Source organism: Equus quagga, chromosome 12, assembly GCF_021613505.1.
Source record: "Equus quagga isolate Etosha38 chromosome 12, UCLA_HA_Equagga_1.0, whole genome shotgun sequence".
Lineage (NCBI taxonomy): Eukaryota > Metazoa > Chordata > Mammalia > Perissodactyla > Equidae > Equus > Equus quagga.
The window spans coordinates 103,305,785-103,330,638 of NC_060278.1; the positions used below are offsets into that span (position 1 = coordinate 103,305,785).

Sequence of the window (24,854 nt, forward strand, 5' to 3'; positions counted from 1 at the left end):
GTGAGTGTGTTTGCTGCAGGATTTCTAGAAGCTTCGGTAGGCTGACGTTCACCGTGAATCTTCAGGAGAGGGTATAAAGCAAGGAGCATTTTCTAAAACTATATGATGGTGGAGCCCTATTTCTACGCCAATCTCCGTGGACTGATGTCCCACAGAATGCCAGTTCGGGAAGTACCAGCTTCAGACGTTTTTAAAAGATACAAGATATTTCAAAAGGTTCAAAGTGCTCCCTCTTTTTGAGCTTATAGGCACGGTGACTCAGCGTGTGGACACTGGTGACAAACTCCAGCTCTGCCACTGTCCAGCCCTGTGATGTTATGCAAGTTCTCCACCTCGCTGGGAGTTAGTCAACGCTCCATAAATGAGGGCCGTAACTATAACCTCAGAAGGAGTGAATCAGACTGGAGAATGCCGAGGGGAAAGTTAACTCAAACGGATTTTGCAAATTCATTGCAAAACACAATTCGCTTGATATGTCAACCATGATTAACAGCATAACACGTGAAAGACTGAGTTACAAATACCAAGTAAATGGTACAGATATAGGAGTCTACATAGTTCATCTAAAGGAAAGCATCTATACTGGACTCATATTCTGAAATCATTTTCTATTTAAAGTAGTGTTGGGGGGGTTGATAATGAGATTGCGATAATATATTCTAACATTCTTTGAAAAGTCGTAACACGATGTTTACCATCTTTCTCCTTGTCAGGTTCCTCCAACACACATTACTGCATGTCACCATGTGCCAGGCATTGGGAATACCCCCTTGCATAAGAAACAGTCGCATCCCTCAAGATCATTGTTTCCAGATATGAAAAGGGTGATTATATAGAACAGAGCTATTCAGACTTCAGTGTTACTGGATTGGAAAAGAATTTAGTGGGTCAAAATCGGCATTAAAAAACTTCAAACAAAATAGAATAGAAAATAGCAGCAGGTGTTCCATGCAGTAAGAATAGTGTTATTTTGTGAATTCTATGTTTCACGTATATGCATGTATATCAGGTCAAGATGTACAATCTATTTCTTACTTTCCGTCTTAGTCAAGTTAGAAAGCTAGTGCAACGAGTACATTCAACTAAGTTACCGTAGGGGGATACGGTAGCTCCGTTCACTTAATGAGATCCTGATATAAAGTTGGATAGAAAAAATGTACAGTCTGGCACTGCATAATGATGTTTCAACCAATGACACACCGCATATACGACGGAGGTCCCAGAGATCAGTACCGTGTAGCCTAGGTGTGTAGTAGGCTATACCGCCTAAGCTTGTGTAAGTTTACTCGATGTTCGCACAACAACGAAATTGCTTAAGGGCGCATTTCTCAGAGCACATCCCCGCCATTAAGCAACACACGACTGTATCTGGTTTCTATTTGTGGCATATCATCCTTGCTGGCAGAGACTGCTTTCTACTGAAGAAACTTTCCAAGGTGCCCTTGTACCTCCACACAGATATGTGACTCAATTTTGCCTGTGGGTAAATCTTAGGAAACTCCTCTTTCGTTCAGTAGGACATTATGACTACATACAATACTGGGAAGCTTGACAGTTATCTGAAAACCACAAAAGCCCAGGGGCTAGCCCAATGGCATAGTGGTGAAGTTCACCCACTCCACTTCAGCAGCCGGGGGTTCTCAGGTTCGGATCCCGGGCACGGACCCAGCACTGCTCGTCAAGCCATGCTGTGGTGGTGTTCCACATAAATTAGAGGAAGATTGGCACAGATGTCAGCTCAGGGACAATCTTCCTCACAAAAAAAAAAACCCAAAAACAAAAACAAAAACCACAAAAGGCCAAGCCTGTGAACCAAACCAATACATGGAGGATGCTGGAGAAGAAAGACTGAGGCATCCTGGGGCTGTGAAAATGCTGAACCAAACCACACCTCCCGCCCTCTAGAATCCTTGTTATGTACAAGAAATAGTATCTTTCTCCTCATTAACTAAACTTCTTTTTTTACTTGCAACCAAAGGCACCTTAGGTGATATATCACTCAAACTCCATTATGCTGGAGGACCGTCTGATCTATTTCATAATTCTCTATTTCTAAGTTTCTGACAATTTAGGAAATATACTGTTTTATGACTACTACTGACTGCCTATAACATCTTCCGTCCTTACCCTTGCCCCTCGGGCAGGCAGCATCTCCCTTTCGTGGATAAAAACACAAGGTTTTGAAATGCCTGAGAGTAACAGGCTTTGGTGACTGCCAGACCTTGATTCTGGTTCTGCCACTAATTTAGCTGTGTGGCCTTGGGCAAGTAACTTAACTTCTCTGGGCCCCAGTTTCCTCATCTGTTAAATGGCAATAAAAATATCTAGCTCGTGTTGTTGTAAGAGTCAAAGCAGACAAGGCATGCAAAATGCTTACTACACAGCCTAGGAATAATGAGTTATTAAAAAGCGAGGCAATTATTATTATTTGACTCTATCACATATCTAGTAAGTGGTAGAATCTGAACTCATACCCATGTTGCTCAGGCTCCTGACTCCTCACAGCCCCTCTGCTGCTGTAAACATTTCCTACAAATGTTTCTTTGTGCGAAATGCACACAATTCATAAATATTACAGTGTTATAGCTGAAAATCTTGCTTACTCCAAAACTTGCATAATTTAAGACGGATTTCCCCTTTATACTGACAGGCTTTCTGGCAGATAAGTTCTCTTCATCAGTTGAAATGACATGGCCTTGTGGCCATAAAGTAAACAAAACAAAGTAAAAAACACACTTCGTCATTCACTTGGCCTTCTAAGGTTGGAATTAGGTGATTTTTATAGTGTTTAATTTGAGATCAACTTGGTATTTCCAACTTTGTACTCTTATTAACATTTTTAAATAGCACTTCCTCAAATTAATATTCAATTTCAGATAGTTGCAACATCATTGCACATCTTTCAAATAATTGGTAAAAGCATAACGTTGAGCATAAACTGTACGGGCTTTTGTGATGGGAAATTCTTCTTTATCCGTGTAACTTGGAGTAAGTGGCTTGGTTTCTCCAAAGCTTTGAATTTTTCATCGGTAAATGGTATAGATATGGGAATTCTCTTGTAAGTTTCGATGTTTCAATGAGATTCCTTCGAAGTGATTTTATCACAGAATTTGACTTCACATACAGCGTACAAAGAAGAAATACTAGAGCAATTCATGTCGTCAGAACCCCTCAGGAGCGGGGACATCTGCTCAGCTTCGTGGAGAACTCAGCACTTAGAGGTGAAGTAAATTTTTGATAAACAGAGAGAAAAAGAGATAGAGGCGGAGAAAACACTGGGAAGCAGATGGCGTCTGCACAGGTCACCTGTCGACCATCTTAACTGGAGAAACTTAGGGGAATGGCAGAAAATGCAGTTGGAAAAAAGGCAGAGGAAAAGTGGTAGAGACCCTGAGCGTCAGACTGAGAAACTGGGGCTTGCAGGCATGGGCATTTAAATGCCATTGTTTCTAAAATAATTTTACAACTCCTCCACCTTTTTTTTTTTTTTTTTTTACCACAAATTAGGACTTAGGCCTTTTGTTATGCAGCTTTCAAATTAGATTCTATTGTGCTGTCTCTGCAAGTTTGGGTTGAGGACTACAGACGAGAAGAGTACAAAGACTAAAATGTGGAGTAATACACAGGGAGAAAACCCATGAGACTCATAATAGCTAAATTTTCTTTTTCTCAAAATGCAATATCCCCATGCAAAATATTTACATGGATTATCTCATTTAATTTTCACAAGTATGAATAATGTGAAAATGTGCTCAATACTATTAGTCTCCCCATTTTACAGATGAAGAAACAGAGGTTCAGAGAGATTAAGTGACTTGTCCAAGGTCACACAGCCAGTAGGTGACAGAGGCAGAGTTGAAACTTACGCTATTTGACTGCAATGCTTATGCTTTAATTCTCTACTTTATAACATGTAGAAAAGGATTCTGGAGGTCTCGGTTCTTTAATATCAGTTCTACCATTAAATGGCAGTGGTAGGATGCAGTTGCCATTAAGTGAGTTGGGCAAGCCTGTGGATTTAACATTAGGCATTCTGTTGTTGTTATTGTTGTTAGGTGTGAATAAAGAGTTCCGTTTTGGACATCTTGAGGCTGAGATGCTCAGTGAACACTCCAATAGAGATGTCGAACATCAAGTAGACACGTAGAAGAGGCAGCTGGATATTTAAAAGTCTGGACTTCAGGGGTAGATCTAGGCTAGAGATACAAATTTGGGACTTGTCAGCAGATAGCTACATTTAAACCCTTGAGACTGGGGGAGATTTCCAAGAAAGTAAGTGCAGTTAGAAAAGATGTCTACAAACTGAACTCTGGGGAACTCCAGCGTTTAAAGGGTAAGCTCCAACAGAGGAGATTAAGGAACAGTGGCCAGGATGGTGGGTTGACCTAGAAACCCAGTGGGGATGATGTGTCAAGACGGAAGGGGCGGCCGGCTGTGTCAGATGTGCCTGGCGAGTCCCGCAGGATGAGGACTGAGATGTATGCGATTTGGCAGCTGCAGTGAGGGGTGGGGGAGGCGCGACATCATGGCAACTTTGACAGGAACAGCTTTTGTGGAGGACAAAAGCCTGAATGGAGTGTGTTCAAGAGAGAAAAGCCGGGGAAGAAGCAAAAACACCGAGTATTTTTCTTCACATCTGTAGCCTGAACGAATTTGAGGATCAATGCATTTATCACAACCTCCCTTAAAAGAATTATGGCTCTTATAGATCGCGTGATCTGTGAAGAATTAGGTCCATGATACAGCTTTTAAATGCCTTGCACAAGGTTGGTGTTTAAATAACAATTGCAGAATTTAATGAAACTTATTTTTTTTTTTTAAGACTGGCACCTGAGCTAACAACTGTTGCCAATCTTTTTTTTTTCCTGCTTTATCTCCCCAAACCCCCCCGTACATAGTTGTGTATCTTAGTTGTGGGTCCTCCTAGTTGTGCGATGTGGGACGCTGCCTCAACGTGACCTGATGAGCAGTGCCATGTCCGCGCCCAGGATCCGAACCCTGGGCCGCCGCAGCGGAGCGCACGAACTTAACCACTTGGCCACGGGGCCGGCCCCTAATTAAACTTTTAAAAGATAAGGAATATTCCTGTTTAAATCTTATGAATCTGCTTGGCAACACTTTAAGCACTTCCCTGTACAACGACACTTCTGGAAGTACTGGTTGACAACAGAAATTGTGTTTTTTAAAACCAAAAAAGGTCAAATTTTCATTATATGACTTTTTTGGCAATGACTCTCTTAAATGCGTATGTTATAGCTCTGATTCAGTTGTTGGGGGAGAGAAAAATTTTCTAAAAATCTCCTCCCCGCCAGCACGTTGGTTTGTGTGAATCACGGCTCAGTGAGACCTTTCAGGCATCTAATTTCTCTTTTCTTTGGCCTGTGTAGTAAATGCTTCATTTGTTCATGAATTCTGGCCTTGTTTTAATTATGCTATGCTCTGAATGTAGTTTTATAAGGCACAAAAATAAGATTGTCGTTCTGAAAACACAGAAGATTTGTGTGTTTTCCCCAGAATGAAATGGTGGCATCTTTCTCCCAATTCACAGCTCTGTGGGTTTGTGGTTGGAATTCCAATCCAGTAAGAAGCATGAAATGAAACTGGGGGGAAAGGTTTGTGTGGGTGGGAGGGGAGGGCCAGCTGAGACGGCTGAGCTTGAGGCATAATTTACCCTAAGAATTCTGAATCAATACATTGACAGCCATTTATGCATGATGTGGTACTCCAACCGAGAAAGCCATTGATCAAGAAGTTTTATTCGTGTTACTTTCTGAGCACTGAATTCTCTCCTTGCACTTAAAGAACAATTGATTTTACCCCCAATTACAGACTGTGAAGTCAGGGATCAGATGAGAAACCTTAACAATCAGAAGGCTGTTTTTTCTTAAAAATCTTTGCAGATATATGTATTTGAATATCCACAAGTTCACAGACTGACGGAGAAACGAATGGCTATTTCATAATTTCCCATGTTTTAGATGCATATAGCGCAGAATGGGCAGTCAACATTTTAAATTCCAATGATAAAAGTAAAGACGGAAATTTGTAGTCTAACTAAAGGAGATGCAAATTTCATTGGTGAATCTCAGGGAGCTAACTTACTTATTCTGAAAGGAAGATAAGTCACAATTTTGGGGTCTTCTTAGAGGTTACTATAACTTCAAAATATTCCCCATGGGCTTGACTATGTTAGACACCTGCCCTGGTGCCAACAGGAGTCCCCAACTTCTGAATCAAATCTCATTTTGGAACACATTCCACTCCCATCGAGGTGCTGTCCCTAGAGTCTTCAATAAAGGCTAAGTGGACCAAGCACAGCTCTAAAGCTTTCCTGCACTTTCCTTAGACTAGGAATGGATTGACTGCCTGGGGGGTTTATGGTTAAATATGTTCAAGGGTCGGTTATCAGAAGCTGAACTGGTTTCCTTAATTAAGATGCAGGTTTGGATGAGTCAGGGGACACCTGTCCAAAGACGGGTAAGCGCAGTCCACCGTTCTCTTCCCACAAATGACTCAGTCTTTTTCTAACTCAGGCAGTGGTCTGGCTTTGGAAGGCCATGTAAACAAAACATGTGACTATGCAAAAAAATCACCACCTCAGAATAGCCTTAGGAGACCATGACCAATAAGGAGAACTCAACAAGGGTTTCCTTACTCAGAGTCAAGTAGTAAATAGTTTCTCAAATATTCATGAATATTGATGACCAGTTTATAGCCCCAAGACAAGTAACTTTCCGGCTCCAGATTTACATATCTGATGGAATGTTCCCTGGGCCAGCTAAGCCAATTCTCCTTCTGTCTGGACATCCTCTCCAACACTCGGCCTCCCGCAGCAGAGCACTTGGCACCTTGCATAATAACTGTGGGGTTTTTGTACCTCTTCTCTCCCTGGACCACAGGGACTCGGTCCCGTCCACCACCGTGGCCTTGCCTCGAGTGTGCCTGGCAGTGTCACACTCAGTAAAGATTTGGTGCCTGGATGCATGTGACGACGTCCTGTGAATTCTACAGAAAACTATTTCGTTGGCTCCTGAACTGGTGCACTGAGAGAAGTGGGCATTTGAAGGGCAATTTTTTAAACTTTTGAAAGAAAATTTGAAAATCAGTTCTTGGAGTGAAAATTTACATAAACAGCAAGAATGCTGATAGTAAGAGCCTAAACACATGAACCTTATTATCTTCTCCCAATTTTAACTGTCAAGAATTTTCAGCTGGTGTGTAATATTTACAACATAATTCTTGACATGACCCTGGATGCATTAAAGCCAGATTACTGTGATACTCATTTTCCTTAAGGAAAATAATATATGTACAGTGCTTAGCACAGAGCCTGGCATATCATAAGTGCTCAATAAATAACAGGAAGGGTTATTATAGCAACTTGGCAGTGCAGTTAGTTGTTATTAAGACAAATATATTGACAGCCACGATATACAACCATGTAATAAAAAACTGGGCCTACCTAATTTTTTCCTGGTTCTAACTTCAACAAGAGACGCTTTATTCCCAACTTTTGAAAAACACTGTTATTTAAAACCCCACTAACTAAGGCACAAGTGCTTCAAAATACAATGTATCAACTTTTATTTCCTTCCTCATTCAAAAAGTGCTTTTCTTGCTTCAAATATAAACAGACTCTCTCGAGGTTAAAAGCAAAATGTTCTTTTTAAGACCAAAAAGCATTGCCTTTCTTTGCTCAGGACAGAAAGTAACTGATTCGGGATACGTCCTTAAAAAAAAATCTAGGGGGCCCGCCCCGTGGCTGAGGGCTTAAGGGGTTAAGTTCGTGAGCTCCCCTTCAGGGGCCCAGGGTTTGCTGGTTTGGATCCTGGGCATGGACCTAGCACCGCTCATCTAGCCATGCTGAGGCGGCCTCCCACATAGAAGAACCAGAATGACTTGCAACTAGAATACACATGTGCTGGGGATTTGGGGAGGAAAAAAAAACGAGGAAGATTGGCGACAGATGTTAGCTCAGGTCCAATCTTCCTCACCAAAACAATTTTTAAAAAAAATCTGGTTTTTACAAAGTTATTACTCCAGCTTGTTGGCAAATAATTAGTACATAAAAGAGTCTGTCCAAAGCTGTAAAAGCTCTTTATTTAAACCCACACTTTAGTGCAAAAGATAATTAAAGATCAAACCAGACTGTTAAAAGTAAGAAATGAAATGCATTCCAACAAAAGCCTATAAACGTACTGTGTGTGAAACAAGCTACCGAGATCAGGCAGGGTATGAAGTCTTTTAGGAACCATTTTTATTCTGTGAATTCCTTTCCCTCCAGACTCCACTGATCATAAATGCAACCTGTCTGCCTCCGCCTTTGATAAATGGAAGGACGAATTCATCTGTATGTAACTCCCCTCCTCTTTTCTTTTACATAAAACAGATGCCACAGTGTTATTGTTCTTCAAACAGATGTTTCTGCCCACAGACATACATGGGGAGGCACTACGCTACAATGTGCTATTTGTTCTAGAGGGGTCAGTGGCTTGATACCTTGTCAGGGCCCCTCGGAGACTGTCGAGAACACATGTGCAATCACTTTACCCCCCACCAGTGCCCCCCTGAGCTTGCATTAAGAACAAAATGCATTGTCCTTTTGGGGACTTACGCTCTCAGCAGGGACATCATTGGACTGCCTCGATAATCCAGGAATTCCGTCCTCCTGGTCCTGGTGGTCTGCACTCTTGGTTTCCTGTTGGCTGTCAACTGGTGCCTTTTCCCGTCCCTTGTCCAGTTTGAAGAGCTTGTCAAAAAAGCTGGCGTCCTTGGGCTTGGAGGGGGCTGGTCCCCCTGCCTCAGGTGGGAGAGGCGCTGGTCCCCAGGCAGCAGAGAAGCCTTGGTCTGCGGCAGGGGTCTGCCCTGGGGCTTTATCTGGGATGTGCCCCGTTGCAGCTGCTCCCGGAAGCGCAGTGCTCTCACTCAGTCCTTTGTTCCCTAGGGCTTTATTGGAGCTGACATCGAGCGCCACTGATGCATTGGATGAATCCGTGGCTTGGTCTCCGGTACGTCCTGGTACAGGCCGAGAGAGTGTCAAGAAAAAACGAGATTTAGCAGCTGGGGCCTCGGGTCTGGCCTCTTTCCCAAGATTCTTTCCATTAGCATCCGCAACAGTGCTTATCTCCATTGTCTCATGGGAAGAAGCGGCCACATTATCCTCCTCGACACTTATTCCCAAATCGACTGTAAACACAAACATAAACAGCAGTTATTCAACCCGGCGAGGAAATTCGAGGATTGATAATGGACTCTGAACGTTTTATACACAAAGGCCATAAGGCCAACTGGGGCTCCATTGTTCTGCGGCCACTCCGCAAAGCGGAGGTTAGTTATCCAGATGTCTCCTGACTCCGCTCGTCTTGGGAGAGAGGAGCAGAAGGTGAGTGAGGAGGAAAGCCAGTGAGTGGAAAGCGCACACAGGCGCTGTACGAGCCATACACACGTTGATTATCTTCTTTCATCTTCACAGGACTCCTCTGAGCAGCAAATTGTCGTGATTTCACCTGGAAGGCAGTAGTGTGTTTAGGACCTTGGGGTCTGGCGCTAGAACAAAGGTTCTCAACCTGGGTTCTATTGATGTCCGGGGCCAGACCAGTCTTTGTTATGGAGGTCCATCTTGTGCATTGTAAGGTGTTTAGCAGCATCCCTGACCTCTTCCCACTAGATGCCAGTCGTATCCCCAAGTTGTGATAACCAAAAATGTCACCGGACATTGCCACATGTCCTCTGGGGGCAAAAATCACTCACGTTTGAGAACCACTGAGCTAGATTGTCTATTTGAATCTGAGTTACTTCATTTTCTGTTCCTCAATTTTACGGTCAAATGAGGCAAATGGTAGAACCTACCTCTTAATTTTGTTACGAAGATGACATAAGTTAATGTTCTTAAAGCACACAGATAGTGCTGGTATACAGTAAGCGCTCAATAAATGTCATGAATGTCAGCTATTATCACCATTCATAACTGAGAAAACTTGACAGCCAGAGAGGCTGATCCATCTTCCCATGGCTGCCCAGGAAGCTGGTAAGTTGCAGAGTCTGGTTATGGCAGAACTCTGACCCCTAAGTTTGTGTTCTGTCAATCTCATCATAAGACCTATATGAGCACAGGCTGTTGGGAATGCTGGGAGATTTTAAAGTGTAATACTCAGAGACTTTCCATATTGAAGGCCAGAAAAGCAGACGTCCACCCAAGAAGGCAAATTAGACCTCAGGCCTGCATGGAGTCAGTGTGGGGTCGGCTGACCAGGGCTGTGCGTGGGGATGCAGGCTCTGCGTCCTCCAGGGAGGGCACTGTTTCCAGCATCCACCTGTTTCTGTTTTGACCTCTGTGTTGACCTGTTGAGCCGCCTTGTTTTCTAGGTCCCTGTGATAAAGCTGTGCCATGTGCACGGGAAAAGATATACTACACATTTTGGAATCACAGTTAAAGATCGAGATTCTCTGCTAACAAGCTATGTGACCTTGGGCAAGTCACTAAAAATCTTTGAATTCCTCATACATAAAATGGGAATAATAGTGGCTCCCTTGCAGGGATCTTGTGATGTTTCAAGGAGAAAACTCATGCCAAGGAGCTGGCATGCTGCCTTTTCCAGATACTGTGATTATTGTTAAGGTTTCTCCCATGCTTTTGCCAACACTGCATTTTGCTTTACACATTTGAAGTCAGCCACTTCTTAATATCTGTTTGCAGGAAGATAAAGAGAAAGGAGAGAAGCGAGGTTTCTTTTGGTCTGATCATATTGCTTGTATAGTGACAAATACACACACACACACACACACACACATATATCCATTAGCCATCATTTTTGCCAAACCCTAGTATCTCCCAGTGTCTAGGGTCAGGAATAAACAAAAAGGAGAGCGAGTGATCTGGATTCCTGCGCAGAATGGTGGTCTCCTCATTAAGCATTGAGGAGCAGAGTAAGAGAGAGTACAGAGGGCCAGTGACAAGCAGTAGGGGCTCCTCATAAACTTGGACTCAAGAAAATCACCCTATATGAACATTGGCTATATCTTCTAGATCTTCTTAACCCTTTTTCTGTGGTCCAGGAATTCATAATTCTGGTAAATATTATACTTAGGGAGGAAAGTGGGTGGGAGAGAGTGGGAAGAAGAAAGTGCTACATGGATGTGTCAGGGCGCCAAGTCAGCAAGTAAGGCACTTGAAGCATCAGAGTGAATATAAATGAATCGTGGGGATGGTCCATGCCAGGAGAAGAGGAAACAGTTGACAAAAAGGGAGAGACTAAGATTCAAAACAAGGAAGGGCTTTTCAAAATGCCAAGAGCGTCAACTGATCTCTTTCAGTCTTTTTCCTCTCTTCCTTACTCTCTGGCTGGGAACCAATGGAGCTAGTGGTGAGTAAGAATGTTATAGCCAGAGAAAAAGTCTCTGAAAAACATCTTCCCATGGACAGACTTTTTAAAAAGTGCCAATATATTGCTTTGATAAAGGATAAATTCCTTATACCCAGGTATCTAGACTAGACTTCAATGCTTTTACAGATTACAGCAGATGCAAACCACAGCTCTTGATATCAGAGAATGGCTCAAGTGTTTTTGATAACTTGTAAGAACTAGGAACTTTGAGTGGGACATTCCATGAACGTGAAGCTCTGTTCCTCAAACTTGGGTGAGTGCGTACCCAAATCCATCACCTGGGGCTTGCATTTCCCTTGCTAAAATACTCATCTCCTAAGTTGGCACATGACCTAAGCTAGGCTAATAAAAATAAATCCTGTGACTTTTGCTGAACTTATTAGAACAGAGTTGTACACTTTGTGCTGGTGGGGGGCGGCAAAACATTAAGGCCTATATCTGAAGCTGGTGGCCTTGTCCATCATATGCAGAGTTGCTTGCTTGAGAACCAACAAGATGAAAGCAGAGCCAAGAGATCCAGGGAGCAGATGCCCAATGATGGCATTTGGACAACTGGATCCAGCTGGGCCTGAACTGGACTTTACCATTAAATGGCCAACAATTTTTTTCACTTACACTAGTTTAAATTAAGTGCATGCTCAGTGACTTGAAGAGAATTTCAGAGGATTGGACAGCAACTATTTCACTTGTCAATTAGTAGCAATCAATCCTCTCCTTGGGAAATTGTCTTCAGACTCTTCAAATCTGTCTAGGAGGCATTGAGTATCGCAGGAAGGAGGGTAAAGAGAATGAAATGAGAGGAAGTGAATTCTAAGGAGCCGGCTAGAAATAAAAAACATTCACCAACATTTTGTCTTCTCAGTAAAAGTGAAGGAAAAAAAATCCAGTCGGGGAAAAACATTATAGTCATTTGAGGCCATAGATAAACATTAAAAACAAAATATATTCTAAAACATTAAACACACAGAAATCGAATCCCTCTGAGTGAACAGGAAGAAAACCCTTTGGAGTTATAGGTTTTATATTCTCGCAAAGATGGGGATTGCTTCTGTGCCTTTCCCACATTATTATGGAAAGAATGAAAAGTTCCTTCTACATGACCGGAACTAAGCTTTCAGTTCCTGTGAAAAATCTTAGGAGCCCATCCTGAACCTGGTTCCAATAAAGTCTTCTCATAAAGCAGACAAACAGATGACATACCAAAGAGATTTTACTTTCTGTGAAAAAAAAACGTGCAAGAGTTTAAGGAAGATCAAAAGAAATCAAGTAAGAAGGCAAGTGGCAGCTCCCAAATATTTAGAAGAGTTGAAAATTTTGATCTCTTTAGTGCAGAAAAGACATTTTGTATTGTGTGTGTGGTTTTTTTTAAGAAAGTCCTTTTATCTAGACATGTGATTGAGAACTTATTTCCAGTGGTATCTTAGTGCAACTGTTAAGAGCTTAGGTTGTGAATCCGAGGGATCTGGGTTTAACGCGAAAATATTAAATATGTGAACTGAGCAAGTTACTTTATATCTCTATGCCTCAATTTTCATCTAAAATGGGCAAGAAAATAACAAGCCTTCTTCAAACAGTGATTGTGAGGATTAAACGAAATACTTCCTGTAGGGTGCTTAACATAGGCTGGTGTGTGGTGGATATTCAATAAAGGCTAGTTGTTTTTGTTATATTTATATATTATTAACACAGTTACTATTTTATATTCCTAAATATAAGTCATAAGGAAAGGAATTATTCCAATGGTTTAACCTACAAACTTGAGTCCTCTGGAAAGACTTTTAAAAATTGTAATGATATGAATCAATTTATCTTCAGAAACCTACAAATTTGGGCCAGAGAAGTTTCAGGAATGCTTTTCATTTTCCAAGCACCAAATATTCTTCATCAAAACAAGCTGCTTCGTCAGAGTTCTATTATGTATTTAAAAAACATATGCACACACACATAAAGTTTGTATTACAATATTCAGAACTTCTGAGGAAGGATTATCTTTTGCTTTTTTTTCAAGTGTCAGAGCTAAAATTTTCACTTGGTGTAGCCATAAACACAACAGATCACATTCATTGAATGTTTCCCGCGTGCCGGGCATTACGATAAATGCTGTAGGTAACAAGAAGCATTTTATTTATATATTCCAAATCTGCAAGTCAGGTACTATCATCACTATTTCTCCATTTTACAGCTGGGGAAACTGAGGCTCTGAGAAGGAAGGTCACTTTTGTAACGCCATCCTGCTCGTAAGTGGTGGAGTCAGGATTTGAACCCACGTTTGCCAGATTCCAAAGCTCAAACTCTTGACAACATGTTGTAGAAGAAGCCAGAATAGAAAAGAGGGTGGGAGGGAAGATGAAAGAATCAGACAAAGTTTAGTTGATAGAATTAGTGGATTTTCAAGAAAAAACTATGCACAAGAGAAAAATCCTGTGTTTTCTCACATTTGGGAAACATCGGTATGCGATTTAAAAAAAAATAAATAAAAATTAGGTCATGTCATTCATCTGCCTAAAACTGTCCAAAGAGGGCCTCACCACAATGCAAATCAAGTCCAAGCTCTACCCCGGGCCACACCCACTAGAACCTCTGCTCCTACCGTGTTCTTCCTCTCACCACACCAGCCTGTTCCCACCTGAAGCCCTTGGCGCCAGGTTTTCTTTCCACCTGGGAATGCTTCCAGTAAGCCCTCCCATGGCTACCTCGTTATCATTCAGGCCTCAGGTCCGGCCATCCTGGACCACTCTCTCTGAAGTAACTCCTCCCACTCGCCCCATTCACTCTTTGGGTTGTGCACAACCTTCCTTGTCTATGACACGATCTCATTCATTCATCATTTACTTGTTTCTTCCTTGCTAGAATGGAAACCCCAAGCGGACAGAGACTCGGTCGTTTTGATTACAGCTGCATGCCCAGGGCCTCTAGCAGTACTGGGCATGTAAAAGGATGAAGTCAGGGTGACTCAGTGAGCACCGAGCCAGGAGCAGAGCAAGCACTCAGCGAACAGGATGGCAACAGCAGCAAGAGTAGCTGCCCTTGTGATAACGGTGGTGGCGGAGACAGAGTTCTTTTCTTCTAAGAATTCATCATCCAGATCCTCCTAGTTCTTCAGGTTAGAGAGGGAAGCAGAAACTGTCATCATAATTTTATTCACAACGAAGTATCCACATATGAAAGTTATTCCCCACTCAAACATCCCTTCCTATGCAACACTGTCGTGTGTGTCAAGATCCTGAGCAGTCAGGATAAGGGATAAATCAGGAAATATAATGCACACTTACTGCGAAGGGAAATTGCAAATTATGCAAAAGATGCAGGCGTTTGCTGAGTCATGCAAAGGAACTGCTCCATCACACAGCTGTTGTTGGATGAGGATCGAGCAGAGTTAAAACAATTCACCAAAGAAGAAGATAAAATAGAAGAGAAAGTGGATGACGACAAACTAAGTTCTTCAAAAGAGAATTATATTTGAATATCAAAGGATTACGATGGGCCCTTGGGAAAACTGATGAAGACCTCAAAAACATGCAAAAATGACCCTTTTGTGGTCATGCTGCAGGAGTCAAATGACACTTCAAACAGCTGTGGCTGTCTGTGTTGTGCAAATGCATTTGTTGTTTTAAAGGTCTTGAAATAAGGATTCATGTGGCAGATACTTAGGGCTTGCAGGAAGATGTTAGACTTGAAAATTTCATGGAGTGATCAGATTTCATGCTTTCCATCTCAATAGTAAAAAGTCAGGATGTCTCTGCCAAGAAACTAGCATAAATAAAAGAAAGGAATGGGTTTGGGGGCATGAGGGAAGAATTCTCGACCATCAGCTTGATACAGTGTGTCTGAACACTTAGTGATGGAAATGCTGGGTTTGAATATTATGTTCCAATGTAGGCAAAAGGTGACTGCTCACCCCACGCTCTCGAGAAAGCATCCTGTGACGTCAACAGTGATTGCCAGTCACTGGGGGCAAGACTGTGCTGGTGATATTCATGATTTCCACTCTCCTCTTTACTCACGCTCTCCCTACCATTCATATGCCTACAAAAGTCTGGAACATACAAAGATAATTCAAATGCAAAACCAGTCTTTGCTCCAACACGAACAAATATTGTCACTCAAAGCACATTAGATGTTTGATTTTGCGGTTTTTTTCCCTCAATTTGATAATAATACACATTTAACACGTTTACTACCCAAAACAATTAAGCTCTAAACCCTTTTCTTCCCCTGTCTCCATTATCGCCCCTCAATGCAATATGACTAATATGTGCAACCCAGCATGGCTTTTTAGACTGGGTCCACGTTCATACCTATACAGACAAGCATTCCAGATGCGTGTACAGAGGTTGTATTCGTCCTTGTTGGTTTTTATAAAAATTGGACCATATTAGATATAGTTTTTGATTGATTTTATATATCACTGTTATGGATTGAATGTTTGTGTCCCCCTAAATTCATCCGTTGAAATCCTAACCCCCAGTGTAATGGTGTTAGGAGGTGGGGCCTTTGGCAGGTGATTAGGTCGTGAGGGCGGAGCCCCCGTGAATGGGATTAGTGCCCTCATAAAAGGTACCCAGAGAGCTCTCTTCCCCCTTCTACCACATGAGGACACAGTGAAAAGCTGGCCATCTATGAACCAGGACGAGGGACCTTATCAGACAACGAATCTGCCCGCACCTTGATCTTGGACGTCTCAGTCTCCAGAACTGTAAGAAGCAAATGGTTGTTGTTTAAGCCCCCAGTCTATGGTATTTTCGCTAGAGCAGCCTGAATGGACTCAAGCAACCACAGTTACCCCTCCCGGTCAATATATCCAAATCTCTTATCTTTCTTAATAGCTGCCTAGTATTCCTCAGTGTGGCTATACCAAGAGATGTTTAAGCTATCGCCTGATCAGTGAACATTCTGAGAGTTTCCAAATTGTCTTTTTCCATCTGCACTATAAACAATGCTAAATCCTAAACGAGGGCTTTATTTCTGTAGATTACAGGCACAGGTGTAGAACTGTTGCACCCAAATCAATGTGCATTTAATTTTGAAAAACAGACACTGCCAGATTACTTTCCCAAAAAAGGCTCTAGAAATTCACATCTCCCGCAGCGATGTGATAGTCTCTCTCCCACCCCCAAGGGTGCAGGGACGGGAAGCAGCAGGAGCATTGATCAGATATGCAATGTTAAGCACCTGTTAAATGGGAAGAAAACTTACCAGGGAAGGTCATATGTCATTCTACTAGGGCCCTCAGCTGTTAGGGCAGCAAGAGTAAGTTTTGGAGAGGGTGGGTGGGGGTGGGTCGAATTCATGCCACATAAAATTGCTAAAGAGTGACAATTATTAGCTTGGGACTCTGGTGCACTCATAGTAGTTAGTCAGAAAGCAGTATGAGACAGGGGCTCAGGGGACAGTTCACACTTTAAAAGGGTGAATTTTATGGTACATGAATTATATCTCAATTGTGAAAACAGAGACATTCTATTAAAAAACAAAACATCAACACAGTGAGAGGTCGGGTGGGGAGAACGAACACCAAACATCTGCAAACGGTTCACAGAAAGAAGTACAGTGGTCCCCCCTTATCTGTGGGGGTACGGTCCAAGACTCCCAGGGGATGCCTTGAACTGTGGACAGTGCCAAACCCGATATATGCTGGTTTTTTTCCTATATATACCTATGATAAGTTTAATTTATAAATTAGGCACAGTAAGAGATTAACGACAATAACTAATAATAAAATAGAACAATTATAACAATACACTGTAGTAAATGTTACCTTAGATCTTAGCAACCTCAGCATATGATTATTTTCTTTCCTTACCAAGTAAAGAACTTTCACCTCTTCACTTAAAGGAAGCACTTTACAGTTTCTTTTTGGCATATCCAAATTGCCAGCATCACTACTCTTGTGTTTTAAGGCCATTACGAAGTACAATAAGGGTGACTTGAACACAAGCACTCGATCCCACAACAGCCCATCTGATGACCCAGATGGCTACTAAGTGACTAATGGGCGGGTAATGTATACAGTGTGGGTGCACTGGACAAATGGATGATTCACGGCCCAGGAGCGACTGAGCGGGACAGCTCGAGATTTCATCACACTACTCAGAGTGGTGGGCAATTTAAAACTTGTGAGGGGCCGGCCGGTGGCCAAGTGGTTAAGTTTGCACGTTTTGCTTCCACGGCCTGGGGTTCACAGGTTTGGATCCTGGGTGCGGACCTAGCACCGCTCATCAGGCCAAGCTAAGGCGGCATCCCACATAGAAGAACTAGAATGACCTAAAACTAGGATATACAACTATGTGCTGGGCTTTGGGGAGAAAAAAAAAGGGGAAGATTGGCAACAGATGTTGGCTCAGGGCCGATCTTCCTCACCAAAAAAAAAAAAAAAAAAAGCATAAAATGGTTAAAAGGGTAGATTAAAAAAAACGAACTTGTGAATTGTTTATTTCTGGAATTTTTCATTTAATATTTTCAGACCTCAGCTGACTGGTAACTGAAACCACCAATAAGGGGTGACTACTGTACAGCAGGCTTTTAAGCATATGAAAGGATGTTCAACATTGTGAGTGGTAAAACGCAAGCAAAATAAAATTACAATGAGACAGCTTTCCACCTATCAAACTGGCAAAAGGGTCGACATTCAATAACCTGCTGGGGGGCAAGAGGATGAAACAGAAGAGCCACATATGTTGCTGGTGAGTGCAATTTGGCAGTTTCTTTGGAGGATAATTCAGTAATATATGTCAAAATTTAAAAATTCGCAAACTCTGTAAGCTCTAAATTCTACTTCCAGAATGTTACCCTATGAATTTAATTATACGGAGGCAAAAAGATACGCGTAACAGATACACCCTGTTTGCTGGACTACTGTTATAAAACTAGAAACAGCCTAACCACTTACCCACAGGGGCCTGGTAAAGAAATTACCACACGTCCATACAATGGAATACTCCCCAGGCATGCACATTCCCCAAGACTCGTAGTAAGTGAGAAAAAGCCCAGTCCAACTGTATGTACAGCATGTTCCCGTTTGTTTTTAAAAAATGGTGTTGAGAGGCTGAGCAGAGGACTTAGCTGTTTACCTCGTGGGATACCTCTGGCCGCAAGAAGGTGTAGCGTTCTTGCCTCTAAGGAAGGAAATTTGGGGAAGGAGGCGAGAAGCAGTGAGAGTCAGGGAGGGACACTGTCCCCGCCCGACCTCACCATGTATACCATAGTGAGTGTTTAGTATGGATATGTACTAAGCCCCGCCCCAACCCATATCACCTAAAAATGCACAAATAATGAAAAAAAAATAAAGGGAAAGAAGGAGTCTAGAAATGAGAGGTGGAACATGAGGCTACTGAAGGAGCATTTGACCCATTTCCCGTGTTGCCTGGGGCTGGCCCAGCTGCGGTGGCAGGCTGTGTAACTAATGAGCTCGAAGCTCTGACTGGAGGGGTTTGTCATGCAGAGTGCGTCCTGCATCCTGCGGTGAGTGGCATGACCTTGGGAGTATCCGCATATTCCAAAGTCTGACCTCCTGCTCAGCAAACTCAGAAACTCCAACTTTTTAGGTCACCTGGAGTCGACGCACTGCTCACAGGTCATTTAAAAAAGTACTCATCAATTGACCACACAGGCAGCCTATTGGTTTAAGATGAGGCAATAGGGCTTCAAAGGGGACTAGCCACTGGCAGCCTCCCACCCACGAGGTCCCTGCCTGTGGGAAACATACATGGGGGCACATTATCAAGGGCAGGATGCCTGCTGAGCCCAGAAGCCAAGAAACACACTTAAGAGTTGCCTCTAGGATTTAAATGTTTCATTGTTTCAAGCTGTGATAACCTGATGGCAATGATGACGATTAAAAAAAGCTATCTTTGTTGAGGGATGTGAAGTAGGGAGCAAAATTTACAATATCAGAGGTTGGCAACTATGAGATCTGCTGATGCGGCCAGCAAGGCGTGTGGCCAGCAAGGTGTTTGGATGTTTTCGAATTGGGAAATTTCGTTTGAAAGTCCTAACATTGGGCTTTCACTGAAATGTCTTATGATTGGCTGAGCGATTCCCACAGGGCAGCCACACCTGGAGCTGAGCCGAGCCTTCCGGACGGGAGCGTTTCCAGTTCTCTGCTTCCTCTCTGTCCACCAGAGCCTCCTGCCAGTTCCGCAGTGGTCCTCATGCCTGAGGGAGTGTCAGAGTCTCCTGGAGGGCTTGTGAGAACAGGGGCTTGTGAGAACAGACGGCAGGGCCCCTCGGCCAGCGTTTCTGATTCTGGCCCAAGCTGGGGCCCCAGAATCTGCATGTCTATCCAGTTCCCGTGATGGGATGCGGAGGGTCTGGGGACCACTCTGAGAATCACTGTCCACAGCTTTTGTACCTACAAATGGAGCCAGACTGTGCTTATATTTTCCAGCGCTCATTCCCAGAAATATTTGGCCTCCGAGGTATGCTTTGCGCATATCAGATCTCACCCACCAATATGCTGCTTTCATTATTAAACTTCCAGAAATTTGGTGGCACCTCACCATTTCGTGGGTCTCACTGATTTATTATTTTTATTTTTGTGAAATGAAAGGTGTTGGCAAATTCTTCCTGGTTTGGTAAAAGGATGTGAAAAGTAGGCGTTAAAATACTGTCGACTCTAGGACAAGAACTGTGGGGGTCAGCGTTTACTCCATTTCAAGATCTGGTTAAAATACCCCCTGCTGGGGCCGGCCCTGTGGCCCAGTGGTTAAGTTCGAGCGCTCTGCTTCTGGCCGAGGGTTTCGCCAGTTCGGGTCCTGGGCGCAGACATGGCACCGCTCATCAAGCCATGTTGAGGCAGCGTCCCACATGCCACAACTAGAAGGACCCACAACTAAAAATATACAACTGTGTACTGGGGGGATTTGGGGAGAAAAAGCAAAAAAAAAAAAAAATGCCCCCTGGGGAACAGAAACAAGACAACATGCAGTTGTCACCGGTCAATACTGTTTCTCTTTTCACTGTTTTTTACGTTTTCTCTTGATCTCTCCCTGGCTCTCTTGGTCTACCCTTCGAGAGAGGGACAGCTAATATCGCTCGTGCTCCTGAAACCAGGTCGCTGTTCCTATCTTTAGACTGCCTTCTTAGTCCAGAGAGGCAAAGGGCAGTTCGTGTGTTACTCAGCAGCAGCTGCGTGGAAGTGAAGGAAACGAGCCTGCAGGAACCCTGGAACAAAATGTCGTGCCCGGAGCATCAGCCGCAGTAGGGACAAAAAAGGCCTCAAAGAGTTTAAAACAGAAATGCCGATGTTTTACTTTTGAAAAATGTAAATAAGGAATTTCCTATTTGAGTGTATTCCAAATGGGTTTCAACCTTGGCTGAAGGTATATACACATTAGGTGCTATAAAAATACTTATGCCCCGGGAAACTTGAAAATGACTTACACCCCGGGACCCTGCCCTCCCGAGCTTCTGATTTCACTATTTCTGGGGGTGGGGGGGGGGTGGTATCCAGATTTTAAAAATTCCCCAGGTGATTCTAATGTGCGTTCAAATTGGGAACCACTATCTTGAGGAGTCGACATAATTATAAAGGCCATCATTTATTGTTTCAGGCACCAAGCAAAGGGATTTGCAAGCATTATCTTAGTTTCTCTTCATAACACCACAAGGTCAAGAAATCAAGTCCAGGCAGCTGCTAAGAGGTGGAGCGAAGCCTCAAACTCAGTTTGTCCAAGGCTCTTGCTCTAGCCACTGCCTTATATACTTTCCTCCTCAAGGAAGGATCTAAACTGCAAAGCATAAAAAATACCTATAAGAATGTTTATTGGGGTGGGCCCGGTGGTGCAGCGGTTAAGTGTGCACATTCCGCTTTGGTGGCCTGGGGTTCGCCGTTTGGGATCCCGGGTATGGACATGGCACCGCTTGGAAGCCATGCTGTGGCAGGCGTCCCACATAGAAAGTAGAGGAAGATGGGCACGGATGTTAGCTCAGGGCCAGTCTTTCTCAGCAAACAGAGGAGGATTGGTGGCAGATGTTAGCTCAGGGCTAATCTTCCTCAAAAAAAAAAAAATGTTTATTGCAACATTGTTTAGATTGGAGAAAAACAGAGGAAAAAAAAAGAGAGTGCAGACATCAGGGTAGTGGCTGAATGAGTTATAGTACATCCACACCTTAAAATATTTTGTAGTTGTCACAAAACAATAAATTAAAGTTGTGCCAGGCGACCTGCAGGGATCTGTCTGTGTTACTACGGCTCAGGGATTTGTCCTCAGCTGGGCTGGCTGGAACATCTGGGGACTAGCCGGCCATTTCTCTCTTGCCACGTGGCTTCTTCATATGACCAGCTTGGGCTCCCTCCCAGCATGGCAGTCCCAGAGTGGCTGGATTCTGACATGGCGGCTAGCTTCCCCCAGAGCTGGTGCTGCCAGAGGCCAAGGCAGAGGCTGCAGGGCTTAAGGCTTAGCCTTGGAACGTATGTGTCATTCTTTCCCCTGCGTGTTATTGGTTATACAGGGCCAGCCCGGAATCCAAGGAGTGGACTCCGAGGCGGTGCGAGTGAATACCGGGACGCATGGATTATTGGGGTGGGGGCGGGGTGCGTGTCTGGAGACTGTCTACCGAACAGGGTAGCAGAGAAGATAACTGTATCCGACAGAAATTCTCCACTAGATTTTTGGTGAGAAAAAGCACCAAGAGGTGGCGAAGGATTAGATTGCCCAGGAACTCTTGCATATTTCCAAGGAGGGCAGAGGAACAAGGCGCTGTGGGGCCCTCCCGGAGAGCCGGTTTTCAGAATTCTCTGAAACTCCTTTACTTAGAGAGGCGTGCCGCGCAATGCAATGTGGGGGGGGGGGGGGGGGGAGCGCCTGCGTGGATAGCGAGTCTCGCAGCATTTCAGGACGGAGAGTTGAGAATAAGGAGCTTATTGAGTGAGATATGTACAGTAAGATGATGAAAGGAGAGAGAAGAGTGTTTAGGAAATGAGCTGGATCCCGTTAACGTCTTTTGAAAGGTCTGAGTAAAGACATTGCTACTGTTGGTTTCTCAGTCATAATTCTTTGAAATCAACTCTGGCAGGCATGGCTGATTGCCTGTTCAACAGCCAATCCACTCCTACCCCATTTTCTTTGCTTGCTGCCCAGAGAGATGCTTGACTTCCTGTCATCCCAGGCAGCTAGTGGTGGCTGTGCGACTGAGTTCTGGCCAATGACATGTAAGAGGATCCCTACTTGGGGGCAGGGGCTTCTGGGAAGGATCTTCCTTTCTTTCCCAATAAAAGGAGAAAAAATGGTGGCAAATCTTGGCCTTTCCCTTCCTGCTTTTGGATCCCACCACTTGAGGATGTGATGTTTGGGTCTGTGGCAGCCATTTTGTGAGCAGTGGTAACATCACTGGCACAGTTATTTGGTGTCTTGATGATGCTCTTGAGCTGCTGCTCCAAACTTGGAACGGCCACCCCCAGATGTCTTGTTATACAGTCATGTGTTGCTTAACGACGGGGACACATTCTGAGAAATGCGTTGTTAGGCAATTTCGTTGTTATGGGAACATCACAGAGTGCATGTACACAAACCTAGATAGCCTACTACACACCTAGGCTAGATGGTATTAATCTTATAGGAGCACTGTCATATGTGCTGTCTGTTGTTGACCTAAACGTCGTTATGCCATGCATGACTATAATTAAAAGTGATATTTACTTAGGGTTGTATTACTTTCAGCTGACACATCAGGATCTAGAACTTGCTCTTAAGCCTCATTTTCTTGCTCCTCTGCTGCCCCTGGTCCGATGTGCCACCACATTGATTCATCAACCATTTCCAAGCCCTTCTTGTATCTCAGAGCCTGTGCTAAACTCTGGCATTATTGCAACAACAAAGGAAGGCAAATGCTCTATTCTCAGGGTCTTGGAGCAGGGGAAACAGATCAAAAAAGCAGGCCAACTGGGGGGAAAGAATGGATGCTGTAAGGACACGTATATTTGCTCCCTTCCCGACCAGTGATGTTGGCCCCGCATTTTCAGCATGTCAGGTAGCTGTGATCTTTGGCGCTGGTTCTCCCGTTACGCTTTGCCCAAGCATCACTACTGGCAAATGCTTCTATTCATTGTGTTATAGCATCAGCAGGAGCACTTTGCTCAAGTTAAGAATTTTCAATCCAATAAAAGGATTCCACTTATTTCTTTTTTAAAAAAGCAAATTTAGGCAATTCTTCTTTTTTAGGAACAATTGACTAGGAACAAAAAGAGAAGATATTAATTCCTTAGAAAATTCTTATCCAGGTGAAACAGAGACAGTCTTCTGTTCCTGAAAAACGATGTGTTCTGGCAGATAAATCATGCCTTGGTCTCTGCCATCCATTAGCAGCGAGGACTGAACAATCTTTTTTAAAGAGGGAACTAATGTGATAAATTTGATAGGAATCAAAGAAGGAGAAAAGTGAGGCATTTTTATTTCCCCAAAGATCTGTGAGGTTTTGGGCATAAATACACAGGGGGGACAATCTGATCAGGTGATAAGACAGGGAAAGCCAGTGGTAAGTGACACACAGGCCAGTAGTCTCTGCTTGTGGTTTCCCCATCTCCTGCATTTTGTCACACTCAGCCTGTGCCAGCCACTGTTCTTAGAGCTCCTCTACAGAGTGGACATTATTATTGCTCCCGCTTTACAGATGAGTCTCCGAGAGTGTAAATTCCTCGCCAAGGTTACACAGCTAGTGAGGGGCGGAGCTGGGACCTCGCCCAGGTCCGTCAGCCTCTGGATCCTGAGTGTGCTCCTGTGAGTTTCCTACTGCTGCTGTGCCAAATCGCCACAATTTTTGTGCCTTAAAACAACACAAATATATTATCTTACAGTTTCAAAAGTCAGAAGCCAAAATTGGTCAACTCCTGGAAGCTCTAGGCGAGAATCTGCCTCCTTGCTTTCTACAGCTTCTGGAGGCCACTGCATTCCTTGGCCCCTTCCTCCATCTTCAAGGCCAGCAGGGTGGCAGGTTTCAGTCCCTCGGTGACCTCTGCTCCCATTGTCACAGCTCCTTCTCTGCCTCGGACCCTCCTGCCTCCCTCTTATAAGGATCCTCTGATTACATTGGCTTGCCTGGATAATCCCGGATAATCTCCCATGTCAAGGTCCCTAATTTGATCACATCTACAAAGCTGGCTTTTGCCATGTAAGGGACATATTCACAGGTTCTGGAGAGTAGGGTGTGGACATCTGCGATGGGGCATTATTCTGTGTCCCGCAGCCTCTTGGATATTCTACTCTGCAGCCTAACTAATAAGTAAACGACATTTCTTCGGGCATGCATTCTCAACAGGGGCAATACTGCACCCCAGGGGCGAAAGTTGGTTCTGGGAAGAGGATGAAAAAAAAACATTCTTTTTATGTATAGAGCACAGATAAACATATAGCACATAAAAAGATATTCAGCATATCTGTGACATTACAATTTCATAGGGAGTGATTAGAAAAATTGTGGCTCTTGCAGGGAGCAAGGATTTAAAAAATAGGTTGAGAAACACTGTTCTAGGGC

General features: G+C 43.6%; 1 protein-coding gene across 7 annotated transcripts in view; it reads right to left on the reverse strand.

Moving 5' to 3' along the window:
• Positions 1-24,854, reverse strand: part of BCAS1 (brain enriched myelin associated protein 1) — a 105,479-nt gene that overhangs the window by 61,641 nt on the left and 18,984 nt on the right. For all 7 annotated transcript variants that reach the window (XM_046680022.1, XM_046680028.1, XM_046680025.1 and 4 more), the window contains one exon: positions 8,615-9,186. In XM_046680022.1, coding sequence (XP_046535978.1) covers positions 8,615-9,186 — 572 coding nt within the window. The remainder of the gene's footprint in view (positions 1-8,614; positions 9,187-24,854) is intronic.